The sequence below is a fragment of the Gadus macrocephalus genome, chromosome 4 (genome assembly GCF_031168955.1).
Source record: "Gadus macrocephalus chromosome 4, ASM3116895v1".
NCBI lineage: Eukaryota > Metazoa > Chordata > Actinopteri > Gadiformes > Gadidae > Gadus > Gadus macrocephalus.
The window spans coordinates 24,709,890-24,724,559 of record NC_082385.1 but is presented as its reverse complement, the minus strand read 5'-3'; the positions used below and the strand labels follow the sequence as shown (position 1 = coordinate 24,724,559).

The following is a 14,670-nucleotide window of genomic DNA, read 5'->3' as shown; positions in this document are numbered from 1 at the left end:
CAAGCACGATGCCAGAAGCAAGGTAGCATCCCTGGCTAGCAGTACATATACATTTAGGAAATGTCTTGCTCAGGGACACCTTGAGCAGGGAATCGAACTAGCAACCTTCCGGTTACGAGTCAACCCGCTCCAGTTCCTGAGCTAAACATTCCCACCATCGTTAACATTGCCCTCTCTTACGGATCGCTAAAGATCAACAGATACGAACAGAATGGAGGCTCACCGCTCGCTTTCATGGGGTAGCACTGCTTGATGTCCTGGCAGGTTTTGGCCGGGTTGGCCTTGCTGCCGTCGGGACGGCGCAGGTCCTGCAACCTTCCGTCGAGGGTCTTGAGCGTGGCGTGGACCCCCGTGTCGGCGCGCAGCACGTCGGATGCGTTGCTGGCCAGCGCCTCGTCCCTGTTGAACTCTGGGAGGGACTGAGCAGCGGCCTCGCCTTCCGCAAAATCGTCGAGGGAACCGACGTTGGAGTCATAGTCGAAGAGGCTGGACAGGAGGTCCTCCACACCGGCCGTGGAGGGTCCCGGGGGCCCTGGTGGTCCTGTGGGGCCCGCGTCGCCGGGCGGACCCTAACACACAAGGTACAAAGATTTCACTGTCCCGAAAGGTGACACTAGAAACAATCAGAAATATTTACAAAATTTCGACCCAATCAATTGAGTGGCCCTTATTCAAAGGGATCTATAAGTGAGGCTTAATGTAATCAAAGCAAGGAATCGAAATTGGATAGGAACTACAATGTTAAAGTGCTGCGGGACCAGTACAATAGTAATAAAATAGCAAAGTCAAACGTTACCTTGACCCGTTTTATGAGTGGTAGTGATAGATATAATAATAATAATTTGTCCTTGTATCCTTATCCTTATAGCGTTACCTCTCAACCCTCATCCCTTTTTATGTTTACACTTAACCCTCAACCTTAACCATGAGGAATAAAGAACAAAATCCAAGTAAGTAATACAACATCTGATATCATCTTCGAAAGAGGAGTGAAGGAACATTAACGCAATTCAAGACCTCAAATCTGTTTAGTCAAGTGTTTCTCCTTGGGGAGTATCTAGCTGGGGCCTCACCTCCGCCCCGATGTCACCACTGGTGCCGCGGGAACCTGGGGCTCCCATGGGTCCCTGCTGCCCGATGTTTCCCTCCTTTCCTTGGGGTCCCACCACTCCAGGGGGGCCCTGGACATCCAGGGAGGAATCGTGTCAGATTGACTGTACAACACATGCGCCGTCACGCAACAAGACAACAATCCGAGATAACTCTGTGGGTTGTTTTTGTCCTTGACAGAGTCCTCCCAAAGACACCATGCCATGAGCGTTGTTGGATTGTTTTGGATGTGGATGATTTAGACTCTTAAAGGGTCCCTATTTAGATATGATAAGATAAGCCTTTATTGTCTCCCGTAGGAGAAATTTGTCTTGTGAATTTGAAAAAAACACAAGACATTTATTAAATATATGATGTCATTGGCCAGATGTATGATGATTGGATCCACGTCCCGGTCCCCTCCCTGCTGGACTGTTCCAACGGGTTGGGGGAGGGTTGGATCGATCCAGCATACATCTGAGTGGACACTCCCACTTGTGATATCAACAGGGGAAATATGCTGCAATGGCTTGTGACGACCAATCAGCCTCTCTAAAGGTTTTATCTCTTACTCTTTGTCCAGTGGGTCCAACAATTCCCGGAGCTCCGTCGTCTCCAGTGGCTCCCTAAAACAAAACAAAGAAACAGCTTGATTAACAATTTGTGATGTCACAAGTTGATTCCACCTATCGCGGTCCAACAGGGAAAAGTAAAACAAACTGCCAGCTTTAGCTTAAGGTTATAGCACTTAAGGCACATTTACATATTTAACGTTTCTTCTATAAGCTAAATTAAATAGTAAATTGAATGAATACTAGTTCATATTGTTATGTTACCATTATTCAGGTGTCTATTCTGAAAACCGTAAATAATGGTGTTTAAGAGTATGCGTAAAACAGGGTAGCTTACACTGATTCCTGGGGCGCCGCTCAGTCCGGTGAACCCTCTGTGACCCTTCTGACCTCTCTCTCCGGTCTCTCCCAGCAGGCCCTTCTCTCCCAGGGGCCCTTGAGGTCCCTAGAAATGTATTTGAACTGCTTAACCGCTTTTATCGAGAAGAGGGAAGGACACCTTTTGCCCTAGGACACCTTTTGCCCTAGCACGAGACTAGCATGGAACACAAAACACAATATATGATGTAAATTAAATGTTCATACAATGAGGTTTTTCATTTTGTCTACTCACCACTTTCCCTCGAATACCGTCTGAGCCGAGGGGTCCCATTGGGCCTCTCGCCCCCTAAACATCCCATAATAGAGTGAACACATTTAAAAAAAAACGAATCAAACTTAGAACATAAAATTATGTTTAATCGAACCACAGGTGTAGTTGAAAACACAAACCAACACAGGTACTGACTCTGTTTGGCTGAAATCTGAGCCGTAACTGCGATGGCGCCAGTTCCGTGGCTTAATTGCAATATTTAGTTGCTCATTAAATGGGGCAACATCTACTTTGGTTGGTTGGTATGTGGTGTTTCTACCTCAATGTCTTTTTTATTTTCTAATCGTATTCTAGCTCTTTATTTCACTTTTTTGGAGGTTTTGTCGAAAAAAAAAAAGGCCTTTGCTGGCTTTTGAGTCAACGGTGTTAATTTGCTGATCAGCAAAAGGAGGAAAAGATAGCGCCCAAAGAAAAGGCCACCTCAAGCGAGCATAGAGTAGAGACCTGCTAGTCATAGTGTTTATGCGTACAGTAAGATTGCGCTGCACTTTATTTGCCAACCAGGGGTCAGTATGAACACATATGGAGTTAGATTAGCTGCACTCCACAAGGACCGAGGTTTAACAACAATGTCTTTCATGTAATTTCAACACCGCTAGGATTAATGCTCAAAAGGTCCAAAAAGAACATAGTTATGCTGTTTGATTTCACCAGTCTCTCTCTCTCTCTCTCTCTCTCTCTCTCTCTCTCTCTCTCTCTCTCTCTCTCTCTCTCTCTCTCCTCTGTGTGGTTCTCACATCTAGTCCCCGGGGCCCGGGCCCTCCAGTAGTCCCGACGGACCCCTCAGGGCCTGGGGACCCAGCTGCTGCGGCCACACCTTCAGGACCAGCACTACCTCTGTCACCCTGGAAACACATGCACACAATTAAATACCGTCAATACAGACACACACATTACAGGCACAGATACACGCACAACCTTGACAATTGAGAATATCAAGGCACACAAAATAAAACACAAACACAGGTCAAATCTATATTGGTACACACACACACACACACACACACACACACACAGTCTTACCCGGGACCCTACAAGGCCATCCCTTCCAGGTGGCCCCTCGGCTCCGACAATACCCTGAAACCAAAACAAACCGTCAACATCCCCGGGTTGCCATGACAACGCCTTTGACCTTTGTCAATCAAGTCGGATAGTTTTTTGTGTAAATGAAACACGTTCACATTCGAGTCAAGTTTCTACAGTTTCCGGGGGAACGTTCTTTAAATAAGAATCATAAGTAATTGATGTGTCTGTTTGTCCAAAAGTATGTACAATTCTTCTTATGTTAGGACAGCCAACATATAACTAGGGCAATATTCTCCTATTATTATAAATAATCACAGACTTATTCTTTATATTCAACGTCTCGAATTCACATGACATTCAGTAATTTTGTTGTCACGTTTATTTTAGGCGACTAACAAGCGTGGCTGAGAGCCACGGAAAATAACGGGGACGTCTAAAACTATCGTATGAATCAGGTTGTTTGGCCATACCAGCGGTCCGGCGTCTCCTCGGGGCCCAGTGGCCCCTGGTAAACCAGCAACTCCACCGGGTCCTTTACTGCCCTGGGTTCCTTGGCTCCCCGCTTTCCCCGGAGTACCCTGGAAAAATCATACAGACATGCAAGGAAACAAACTAAATAGATTTACTTCTGTATAACAGTGGAGACCAGATTTATACTGGTTGACATGAACCTCTACTGATAACTATTTATGAAGATTAAGTTGAAGTTCTTCTAAGTGACTTTTTCCCCTTTCACCTCTCAATTAATAGGAAATTACGTTTTGGCTGATCGTTCACCAAGCAAGATCAGTTGGGATTCACATTTCGACCAATAGGACCGCAGTCTGGGTATGCTCGTCCACCGGTAGTCTCCATTTAGAAAATAATTTAAAAAACTAAAACCAACTGAACCAACGCACAGCGGGACCAGGTAATCCCAGCATGCCTCTCTCCCCGCGGACACCAGAAGTTCCCACAATCCCCCTCTGCCCAGAGATGCCTGAGGGACCTGGGGGGCCGTCCGGACCCTGGCGATGAAAACACAAAACACACATTGAGACGTTTGTTTGGAGTCGGGGTTAGATATACTTTGAGGTTGAATCCTAGCCATAGCCTTCCAAACCACACTATAACAGTCTGTGATTCTCAGAATGTTATTGTAATGTGTTAGAATGTTATTACCGTGTGTCAGAATGTTATGGGTTTGTGTCACAATGTTATGATTTTTATGATTGTGTTTCAGAATGATATGGTTGTGTATCAGAATGTTATTGTTTTCACACAATCATAACCTCACACTAAGGTTTAGGAATGGTTTTAAGATGATCAGTGTTTCCCCTAGCACTGTATGGTTAAGGCGGCCACCTAAACAACAATAAGGCCCCGCCTTGACTACCAATGTATAAAAAATATATATATCTATATAGATATAGATATATATTTTTAAATAAATGTTTTTTAATTATTATGCATTAACACAGTCCAAAAGTCTCGTAGGGAAAGAAGACATACTTCCATCAGGTACAAAAAATAAAGAAAAATAATGCATCAGTGATACTGTTCAAAACAATAGCTGTGTGAACTGAAACCGCAAACTGGAACCCTTAAGCCGGTTTCACACCGCTGCGAGGCAACTCGCCTCCTCCATTCATTTCAATGAGGGAAGGGCGGCAGAGGGGAGGCGGTTACAAAAGCGGCTGATGACCAGGAAGCGGTTGCCGCCCACGTGAATGTGCACAGATTTGCCCTACCGCTCAGCTTTCCCCGTGTTGAAACTTTCGGCGGTGGCAGAAGCCGCTTTTGAAAACGCCTGGCCCTTCACACCGCCCCGCTGAACCCTCCGGCAGCTATGCGGTTATAAGAGCGGTTGCCGCGCGGCAACCGCTCTTATTACCTAGTATTGACATCCCCTTTAACGAAGACCACAGGGCCAAGAGACAACCCCCCCCGGGGAAAACACATGATATAAGAAGGGGATGTCAATACTAGGTCATATGAAAGGAATGAGATCTATATTAAGACTAGGTTTAATAAAGGGGATGTGAGCTATAGGAATATTAGGTCAATGGAGGGATGCAAGCTATATGAAGGGATGTGAGCTATATAAAGGGATGGGAGCTATATAAAGGGATGTGGGCTATATCTTGAGGGTTTTCTGTACCAGGGGTCCGTCTTCACCAGAGTCTCCCTTCTCCCCGGCGGTCCCTGGGGTGCCAGATGGGCCCTCTTCTCCCTGAAGACCAGGGGCCCCGTTATCCCCGCCGATGCCCCCAGGACCCTTCTTCCCTGGAGGGCCGGGGGGCCCGGCTGGCCCCAAAGCTCCCTGGTAGACAAGAGAAGGAAAGGTTTATCGGACATGAAAATTAATAGCGACCTTAGTCTGATTTAATATCAGGGAATTAAGTTACATACACACACGTATATATATGTGTATACACACGGATACATAGATACATATGTGTAAATACACACACACACATGTACTGTATCTGTATATATACACACAGGCTTATATACACACAAACACACATTTACCTACACACACACACACATACACATAAAATACACACACGCACAAACGTTTACACACAAACCCACATAATACAAACCCACTCATCCATACACACACACTCACACAAACACACACACACACAAACCCACACATCTAGTATAAGAAGTTCAACACACAAACAAACACAATAACACATACCTTAACACACACACACACAGCTATTCTTATGAATACGTTACATTTGATCCAAGTGTCCCGATTCCGCCTGCTAACCCGGGGAATCCAGCAGAGCCCTGGTGGGGAACGAGAAGAGAGGATTAAAGAAATGTGTGAGGTCATGAACGTCATGACGATGACCTCATGATGACGTCATGAGGTGTGTGATGTGGAGGAGGAGGATGACTCACTGCTGCCCCCTGTGTTCCCCTGGCGCCTTTCAACCCAGTCACACCAACGGGCCCCTACACATACATAGACACACAGAGGAGCACACACACACACACACACACACACACACACACACACACACACACACACACAGAAACACTCACACACAAACATAGACATACAGAGAAGCACACACACACACACATAAGCAATTTCCATATAATTAAAACATTGTTTATTCAACATAGTAGTAATACTATACTATACTAGTAACAGCATAGTAAATACATCAGATAGTAGTACTGCTACAGTAAATACATCCAATAGTAGTAATGCCATAGTAAATACATCAGATAGAAGTACTGCCATAGTAAATACAACAGATAGTAATACTGCTGTAGTAAATACATCGGATAGAAGTAATGCTACACCAGACTTGCTATGAAGACCACCAAAAGACCACCAATGCTATACTAGGCTTGTGGCAGTATCACGGTATTGCGGTATACCAGGTAAGTCAAGGTAAAATACAATGTGGCCAGTGGAGCTATGGTGTGGGTGATACGCACATAGACCATATAAAACAGGTTAAACTTTAGTTAATAGTACTAGTAGGACTGCTACACCACAGTAAATACTATTATCACTTCTATGCAATAGTAAATACAACTGTTAGTACTGGTACGCTATGGTAAATACTACTAGCAGTACTTCTGCACCACGGTACGGGGTCTGGGGGTGTACCTGTCCGCCTGTTTTCCCAGCAGTCCCTTGGGGTCCTGGGGCTCCGCCCTCTCCTTTCAGACCCCCCTCACCTGGCTCACCTTTGACCCCCGGTTGACCATCAGGACCCTGGGGATAAAAAAAAAAGAAAACGAAAAGAAAATGTTAGAGAAGTTCACAATTGTTCTTCTTTATGTGTACATCATACATGGTTTTGATGGATGCATGTGAACGTGTAGGGTGTATATGTGTTTGTGTTATCTAGAGCTGCTGTAATTGGAGGATAGTGTTCTAGAGCTGCTGTGATTGGGGGATCATGTTCTAAAGCTGCTGTGATTGGATGACACTGTTCTAGTACTGCTGTGATGGGAGGATAGTGTTCTAGAGCTGCTGTGATGGGAGGATAGTATTCTAGAGCTGATGTGATGGGAGGATAGTATTCTAGAGCTGATGTGATGGGAGGATAGTATTCTAGAGCTGATGTGATGGGAGGAGAGTATTCTAGAGCTGATGTGATGGGAGGATAGTGTTCTAGAGCTGCTGTGATGGGAGGATAGTGTTCTAGAGCTGCTGTGATGGGAGGATAGTATTCTAGAGCTGATGTGATGGGAGGATAGTATTCTAGTACTGCTGTGATGGGAGGATAGTATTCTAGTACTGCTGTGATGGGAGGATAGTGTTCTAGTACTGCTGTGATGGGAGGATAGTATTCTAGTACTGCTGTGATGGGAGGATAGTTTTCGAGATCTGCTATGATTGGATGATAATGTTCTAGAGCTGCTGTGATCGGATGATAATGCTCTAGAGCTGCTCTTATTGGAGGATAATGACCAAGAGCTGCATTGTGCAATTTTGACTTCTTGAGATATCCTGTTTCAAGGACTGCTGGGAACAGACTGAGTACATTTAGGCCCAATCCCATTTCTACCCCTTACCCCTTCCCCTTACCCCTCCCTCTTGTTTTGAAGGGGTAAGGGGAAGGGGTAAGGGGAAGGCGTAAGGGGTAGAAATGGGATTGGGCCTAAGGCCCAATCCCATTTCTACATTGTTGTTGTCGTGTTAGAACAAAATATCATTGTCGGTTGTTCTTGTGTTGTCCACATCCAGCATATGGTCAAACCACACACCCCGGCCTGTCCGCTGGACGCCATGACTACCGAACGACTTGTTCCTCCCTCACTTCGTGAGAACCCCAGGAGCCGCTCAACAAAATGTAGATGCAAAATGTTTGCAGTCCTGGCTCCATAACAAAGGCACAAGCTCACAATGATATCAGGACAGCTGAAACCCTGCCCATCGCCCGCTGCAGGCTGAACACCCATCTGCTCAGACTGCATCTTGCTGAATCATTTCTATATTGTAGCCCTTATTGCTAAATCTTAAATACATTGCACTTTCTACAATGCATTTTTTTTTTACTTTGCCTTTGTTTTCATTTACTTATCTATTTTATTTTATTATTTCATTTTATCGTGGGGCGATGTTTCTAAGGGAAGCACTTTGAGTCTGCCTTGTGAATGAATGGTGCAAGATAAATAAAGGTGCCTTGCCTTAAAAGCAGTTGCTTTGCTTAGTTTATTTTATGAATTTTATGGATTCTTGGACTTTTTGGGTTATATCTTGACCCAAATCCAGTGGAAGATCTTGAATGCACATACTTTTAGTCCCTTTAGACAAAAGGGTCTGCTAACTAGATAATGTAGTGTGATGTGACTGGAGGATAACGTGGCTGAACTTACTGAAGTTCCAGGGAACCCGACGGCCCCGGTCGGTCCAGGCTCACCTGGAGACCCCTGTGGCAGATGAGATGAAGGAAATATTTATTAGTAGTAGTGTTATTTATACACAGTACATACTAGTTCTGGATCATAGCACTGACAATTACACATTTTCAAAATAAAAGTTACTGACCGCCATCGCTCTGGATCCTCTCCTCCCAGGGGGGCCGGCAGGGCCAGTCTCACCCTGAAACAACAAGTGTGTGTGGGTGTGTGTGTGAGAGAGAATGTGCTTGTTAATATCATCCTAGCATTTTATTCTGAAAGCAGGATAAAGCAAATTTGAAATTAAATTGTAATTCGAACTGAGGTCAATGCATAGTATCCTAGTGATGTGTGTTTGAAGGCTGATCAAGGTTATAAAAGAGGAAAGACAAAGTGTGTTGACCTTACCTTCTCACCATGATTACCTGCTGGGCCAACTGGTCCAACACCACCCACTAATCCCTTTAAATGCCAAACAAAATATCAGTAAACATATATATGAATACACTCCATCTGCCATCTAGTATAGTGAGTAACAATGGGCTTGTTCACGCACAATCTAAACTTAAAGGTTGGGTATGGAATTCTCTTTTTTGGCCATTTTTGCAAAATTACTTGAAATCCTTATCATAACCCACTTACAGCCACTGAGTTAGAAGTACTGACATGAAAATTAAACAAGTCAATCATCTGTGGAACGGGCAGGGCTCGAAAAACTCCAGCCAATGATTTCCAGACCCACCGAGTGGCATTGGACAGTAAGTACGTCAATCAAACGGTCGTACTGCACTCCCCCGCTCCCCGCGCGACCCCTTCGTGCACGTACTCAAAGCTCGTGACCCAGAGCAACCTTCTGTTGTTATCCTGCAGTAGCTACTGGAGCTAGCTAACTAGCTAATGGCTCGCTCTCGCGCATCTGTGTTCGCTCGTGCATGATTGCGCGTCCATGACTTGGAATGGAAGGAGTCAGAGTCAGCGTTGAAGGAGAAGGGGTAGGACCATTTGAGTTGTGTATTTTCTAAATCTGCTGGCGTTTCGCAAATCCCATACCCCACCTTTAACTTTACCATAAACTATCTTTTTTCTCCCAAAGTCCTCACAAGAAAAGAGTACTTACCATTGTCTAGCATCTTATCCTAGCTATCTTTGTTATATACAGGGAATAGGTTAACTTGGCGATTGTAAGTCCTTGGCACTTACGATATATTGTTGTTTCTCTTACTTCTGACAAACGTACTTATTGTAAGTCGCTTTGGATTAAAGCATTTCCCCATAATATTTATGTAAATAAATAAAACAGATAGCTGTTCCATTCATTCCATTCCATTATCAATGGAATTTTCCTTCCATATGCCCTGAAACCTTTTTAAATAACAAATCAAATCTTATAAGTGTACAACTCAATAGAGCAGTTACATAAAGGTACCTATGTTTCCACATTGCGCTCTTTCCATATCGGTGAAACTAAATATATAGCTTTTACATATTAAAATCCAAATCCTCTGGGAACTGTACTACAGCATACGATGCGACCAGAAGGGTGCGACCAGAAGGGTGTGTCTGAGTGCGGTTCCCCTAGGGTGAGGGTTAGAACCAAGCGGGCCTGGGACTCACCCTCGCTCCATCAGATCCAGCTTTGCCCTCCAGACCTTTTTCTCCGACCGAACCCTGGAATACAAGTTTAGACTTAAGACTTGAGTTTTCTAAATCGTACTTTCTTCAGCTCTTTTCTGCTCTTTAACCCTCAGATCATACCACCTTTAAGTCTTACTTACTGTGTCTCCCTTGGGGCCAGAGGGGCCCGGTACGCCCCTCTCTCCAGGCATCCCCTGCAGGCCCGGGGGCCCCCCTTCACCAACGCTGCCGGAAGGACCCAAGGCCCCCTGAACAGGTCAAAATATAAAGTTGTAATATGATGTTTAAAGAAAGGTCTGTGTTCATATACAATCAGCATAAAATGCATATGTTAACGATACGCTTATTAATCCCAGTCATACTCCAACTCCTGATGACCAAAAGGCCAAGAAATGCGGGCAATCCATCAAGACATTAATACTGTCAGCCTGCATGATTATTAAATAGATAATTATTCTTAAAAAAATGCTTTTACAACCAAAACACACCAACAGGTGAGACTACTGGGTTTTAGGTAAAACTGCTTGCAAGCGCGGCGTGACGGAAAACCGTCCGGTGTTCGTTTCAACTGTGATTGCCGTTTCAGCCGTGGGTGAGAATACGAGGATGGCTGGTTTGGAGCTGGCCTACCTTGGGCCCATCCAGACCGGGGGATCCTGGGCTTCCCTTAGGTCCTCCGAGGCCATTAGAGCCCATATCTCCTCTCTCCCCTGGGGTGCCTCGCTCGCCCTACAGGGGAATGGAGGAAGAAACACTTCAGCAACCGGAATGAAAGGAGGATCCCACAAATCACAAATTCTGACGTGGAGGGACAAGATCAAGGTTGTTGGTGTGAATTGATTGATTTCATCATTATGATGTAATTTTAATTCTAATTTGTTATCATTGATTGATTTCCCCATTAGAAGGTTATTTTAATTTATATTTATTGATTGATTTCATCATTATTATGTTATATATATTTGTATTTGTATTTAAAGGGGAACTATTATGCTTTTTCGACTTTTATGACCTGTAAACGTTGTTATAATGATTGATAGTCATGTTTAACCATACTAAAGTGTCAAATAATGACGTACATGCATTTCGACGTATTCCCTGCTGACAGTCTGGGGTGGCTGTGCATAGCGCTAAACACTCGGGACAACGTTTGCGATTCACTTGTTCACATTTCCGGGAAATCATCTACGTAGAGGCACTCCTGCCGCGCCCCCATATGCCTGGGCAAATCTGCCCGCGCGCGCGCTTCAAGGAAGGTAACCAATCACAACGGAGTTGGGTTGGCAGGAGGGGGGCGAGGGGGCGGAGAAGGACGAAACCGAGCGTTGACAGAGAAGGCTGAAAGCGAGTTTCCCGGAAATCTACATAGTTTTTTGTGTATGGTTAAACATGACTATAAATCATTATAACAACGTTTATAGGTCATAAAAGTCTAAAAGCATAATAGGTCCCCTTTAATGATTGATTTCATCATTATAATGATATTTCAATATTAATTAGTATTTAATGATTGATTTCATAATTCTAATGTTATTTCAATTTTATTTTGTATTCATTGATTGATTTCATCATTATAATGTTATTTATATATTTACATGTATTAATTGGTTGAATTTATTGATTTTATTTCTATTGAATGAAGGATTTCATTATAATGAATTTATTGATATCGGGGCATCAATGGGTTGAATTGGCTGATTTCTTTCGCATGAATTAGTGATTTTCATTGATTTAATTTGCAGGGAATGTTGGAATTCCTTCATTTGTATTAGTAAACGAGGGATGAACCGTTTGATGTGAACTTACTCTGAGACCTGTTGGGCCATTGGCTCCTCCCTCCCCAGCAAGGCCCTACCGAGAAAAATACACCTAGAGTCAAATGCACTGCAACGCATACACGTTCAGGTCAAGTTACTAAATGGTAGATAGTACAAGACCAATAAAAAACGAATCAATATCCTATTATAATGTGATACAATTATAAATAGAATGAATAATGATATAATGGACGATGTTAATTGTACATGTTACTTCTTCATTATATTTGATTGACCAATTTAAATTATTTGTTAATGTGTTTATATGTGAATGTTGACATTGTTTACCTCTTCTCCTGGTTTCCCTGACTCTCCGGGTGGGCCTGTGAGCCCTGGTAGACCCTGGAAAACAGAGCAACTCGTTTTGCTCTGACGGTTCCGCTGCAAATTTCTCCCAGTATTTCCCAGTACTCCCTAAGCTAACATCAGCATACATTTACCAGTGCTTCCTCTGCTGCTATAAGCTTAACATTTCATAGTGGTCCCCATGCTATATCTGCTGGTGTTCCACAGTGGTTCCTCTACTAACTACTAGTACTTCCTCTGCTAGCGTTTCAAAGAAGATCTGTTTTGTACCTGAAATCCGTGTGGTCCCTGAGATCCTTGTTCTCCTCTCTTTCCAGCAATTCCCTGGAATTCAGACGGACGGAGCAGATATGAAAACACAGGGAAGGAGTAGTATGTCTAGCTGGACTAATCAATATCTACTTGTGCATTGAGTGACTTAGTCAAATTTTGAATTGTTGAGCCGTCTTGAAGTCTGGGTCGACTTAAAGTAAGGGTGGGCTATGTTGAAGTCTGAGTCCACTATGTTGAAGTCAGAGTTGACGTGGAAGTTAAGTCGACTATGATTAAGTCTGGGTTCACTATGTTGAAGTCTGAGTGGACTATGTTGAGGTCTGAGTGGACTATGTTGAAGTCTGAGTGGACTACGTAGAAGTCGAGTGGACTACTGAAGTTTGAGTGGACTGTTGAAGTCTGAGTGGACTGTGTGGAAATCTGAGTGGACTATGCAGAAGTTGAGTGGACTGTTGTAGTCTGAGTGGACTGTTTAAGTCTGAGTGGACTATGTGGGAGTCTGAGTGGACTATGTGGGAGTCTGAGTGGACTATGTTGAAGACGCAGTCCACTATGTTGAAGTCTAAGCTGAATTTAAGTCAGAGTTTACTGTGGAAGTCTAACTCGACTATGATTGAGTCTGCGTGGACTATGTGGAAGTCGAGTGGACTGTTGAAGTCGAGTGGACTGTTGAAGTCTGAGTGGACTGTTGAAGTCTGAGTGGACTATGTGGGAGTCTGAGTGGACTATGTGGGAGTCTGAGTGGATTCTGTAGAAGTCAGAGTGAACTATGTGGGGGTCTGAGTGGACTATATGGGGGCCTGAGTGGACTCACGGCGGGACCGGCTGGGCCAGCGGCGCCCTCCTCTCCATCTTTTCCATTGACTCCCTGAAAAGTACAAATTAGAGGTCATCTGGACAGCAACACATTGACAACAACACTATAACACAACGATAACAAACACAACAACATGACACATCATCACCACAACAACACCATAATGACAACAACAACATAGCACATTATCAACACAACAACACCATACCACAACAACAACATGACGCATCACCACAACAACCTCATAACGACAATAACAACATAACACATCATCAATACAACAACACCATAACACAACGACAACAACAACACAATAACACATCACCACAACAACAACAAAACGACAACAACAACAACGACAACATAACACATTATATCACAACACCATAACACAAAGACAACAACAACAACGACCACATACCCTATGACCTGCAGAGCCCGCGCTTCCCGCCTCTCCGCCCTTACCAGCATCGCCCTGAAAAACCAACAGGAAGTGAGACACGGCGGACAGGTAACAGCTGCCAAGATGTGAGTATCACCGTGCGAGTGTCACTGACAACAAAGCCTTTAGGTCCCAGACCCCCCATGGGTCCGGCTGCTCCCCTGGTGCCGACAGGACCTGCTGGACCCGGCTTCCCATCCTCTCCTGGACCCCCCTGGGGGAGAGCGGGAGGAGGAGGGGGGGGAGAGAGAGAGGGAAGGTAGCAAGAGGGGGGATGGGGGAGAGAGAGAGAGACAGAGAATTTAACTTAAAACACACTGACGAAATTTAGGAATTTATGTGCAAACTAAAATTCAAAAGTTGTAAGTGAAATGACATAAAATGAAATACAATAAAATACAACTAAATTACTCAATTATATTTCAATTGTTTAAGCAATTGCACGTTACATTTAAACAATTTAAAGCAAACAAAGGACCCCAAGTAGCAGCAGGAGACTGGTTACCATGGGTCCTGGCTTCCCTTCAGATCCCTGCATGCCAGCCTCTCCGGTCAGACCCTGCAGGAAGACAACAGGTAAACGTCCTGGGCACTGACCCGCCTCACTTCCTGTGCCACAGGAAGTAAAAGCAGATTCCAATCCAGTCCTTCCACTAGCTCGTTAACAGGGTGCTGGT

At 44.2% G+C, this 14,670-nt stretch overlaps 1 protein-coding gene across 1 annotated transcript in view; it reads right to left on the bottom strand.

The window, feature by feature from the left end:
- Positions 1-14,670, bottom strand: part of LOC132456394 (collagen alpha-2(V) chain-like) — a 40,012-nt gene that overhangs the window by 3,100 nt on the left and 22,242 nt on the right. The window contains exons 28-53 of the mRNA XM_060050745.1: positions 14,499-14,552; positions 14,109-14,207; positions 13,973-14,026; positions 13,549-13,602; positions 12,732-12,785; positions 12,444-12,497; positions 12,145-12,189; positions 10,969-11,067; positions 10,479-10,586; positions 10,318-10,371; positions 9,112-9,165; positions 8,852-8,905; positions 8,680-8,733; positions 6,962-7,069; positions 6,238-6,291; positions 6,070-6,123; positions 5,480-5,641; positions 4,239-4,346; positions 3,810-3,917; positions 3,337-3,390; positions 3,051-3,158; positions 2,275-2,328; positions 1,999-2,106; positions 1,662-1,715; positions 1,074-1,181; positions 224-569 (exon numbers count right to left, since the gene is read on the bottom strand). Of these exons, the coding sequence (XP_059906728.1) occupies positions 224-569; positions 1,074-1,181; positions 1,662-1,715; positions 1,999-2,106; positions 2,275-2,328; positions 3,051-3,158; positions 3,337-3,390; positions 3,810-3,917; positions 4,239-4,346; positions 5,480-5,641; positions 6,070-6,123; positions 6,238-6,291; positions 6,962-7,069; positions 8,680-8,733; positions 8,852-8,905; positions 9,112-9,165; positions 10,318-10,371; positions 10,479-10,586; positions 10,969-11,067; positions 12,145-12,189; positions 12,444-12,497; positions 12,732-12,785; positions 13,549-13,602; positions 13,973-14,026; positions 14,109-14,207; positions 14,499-14,552 (2,263 nt within the window). The remainder of the gene's footprint in view (positions 1-223; positions 570-1,073; positions 1,182-1,661; positions 1,716-1,998; positions 2,107-2,274; positions 2,329-3,050; positions 3,159-3,336; positions 3,391-3,809; positions 3,918-4,238; positions 4,347-5,479; positions 5,642-6,069; positions 6,124-6,237; positions 6,292-6,961; positions 7,070-8,679; positions 8,734-8,851; positions 8,906-9,111; positions 9,166-10,317; positions 10,372-10,478; positions 10,587-10,968; positions 11,068-12,144; positions 12,190-12,443; positions 12,498-12,731; positions 12,786-13,548; positions 13,603-13,972; positions 14,027-14,108; positions 14,208-14,498; positions 14,553-14,670) is intronic.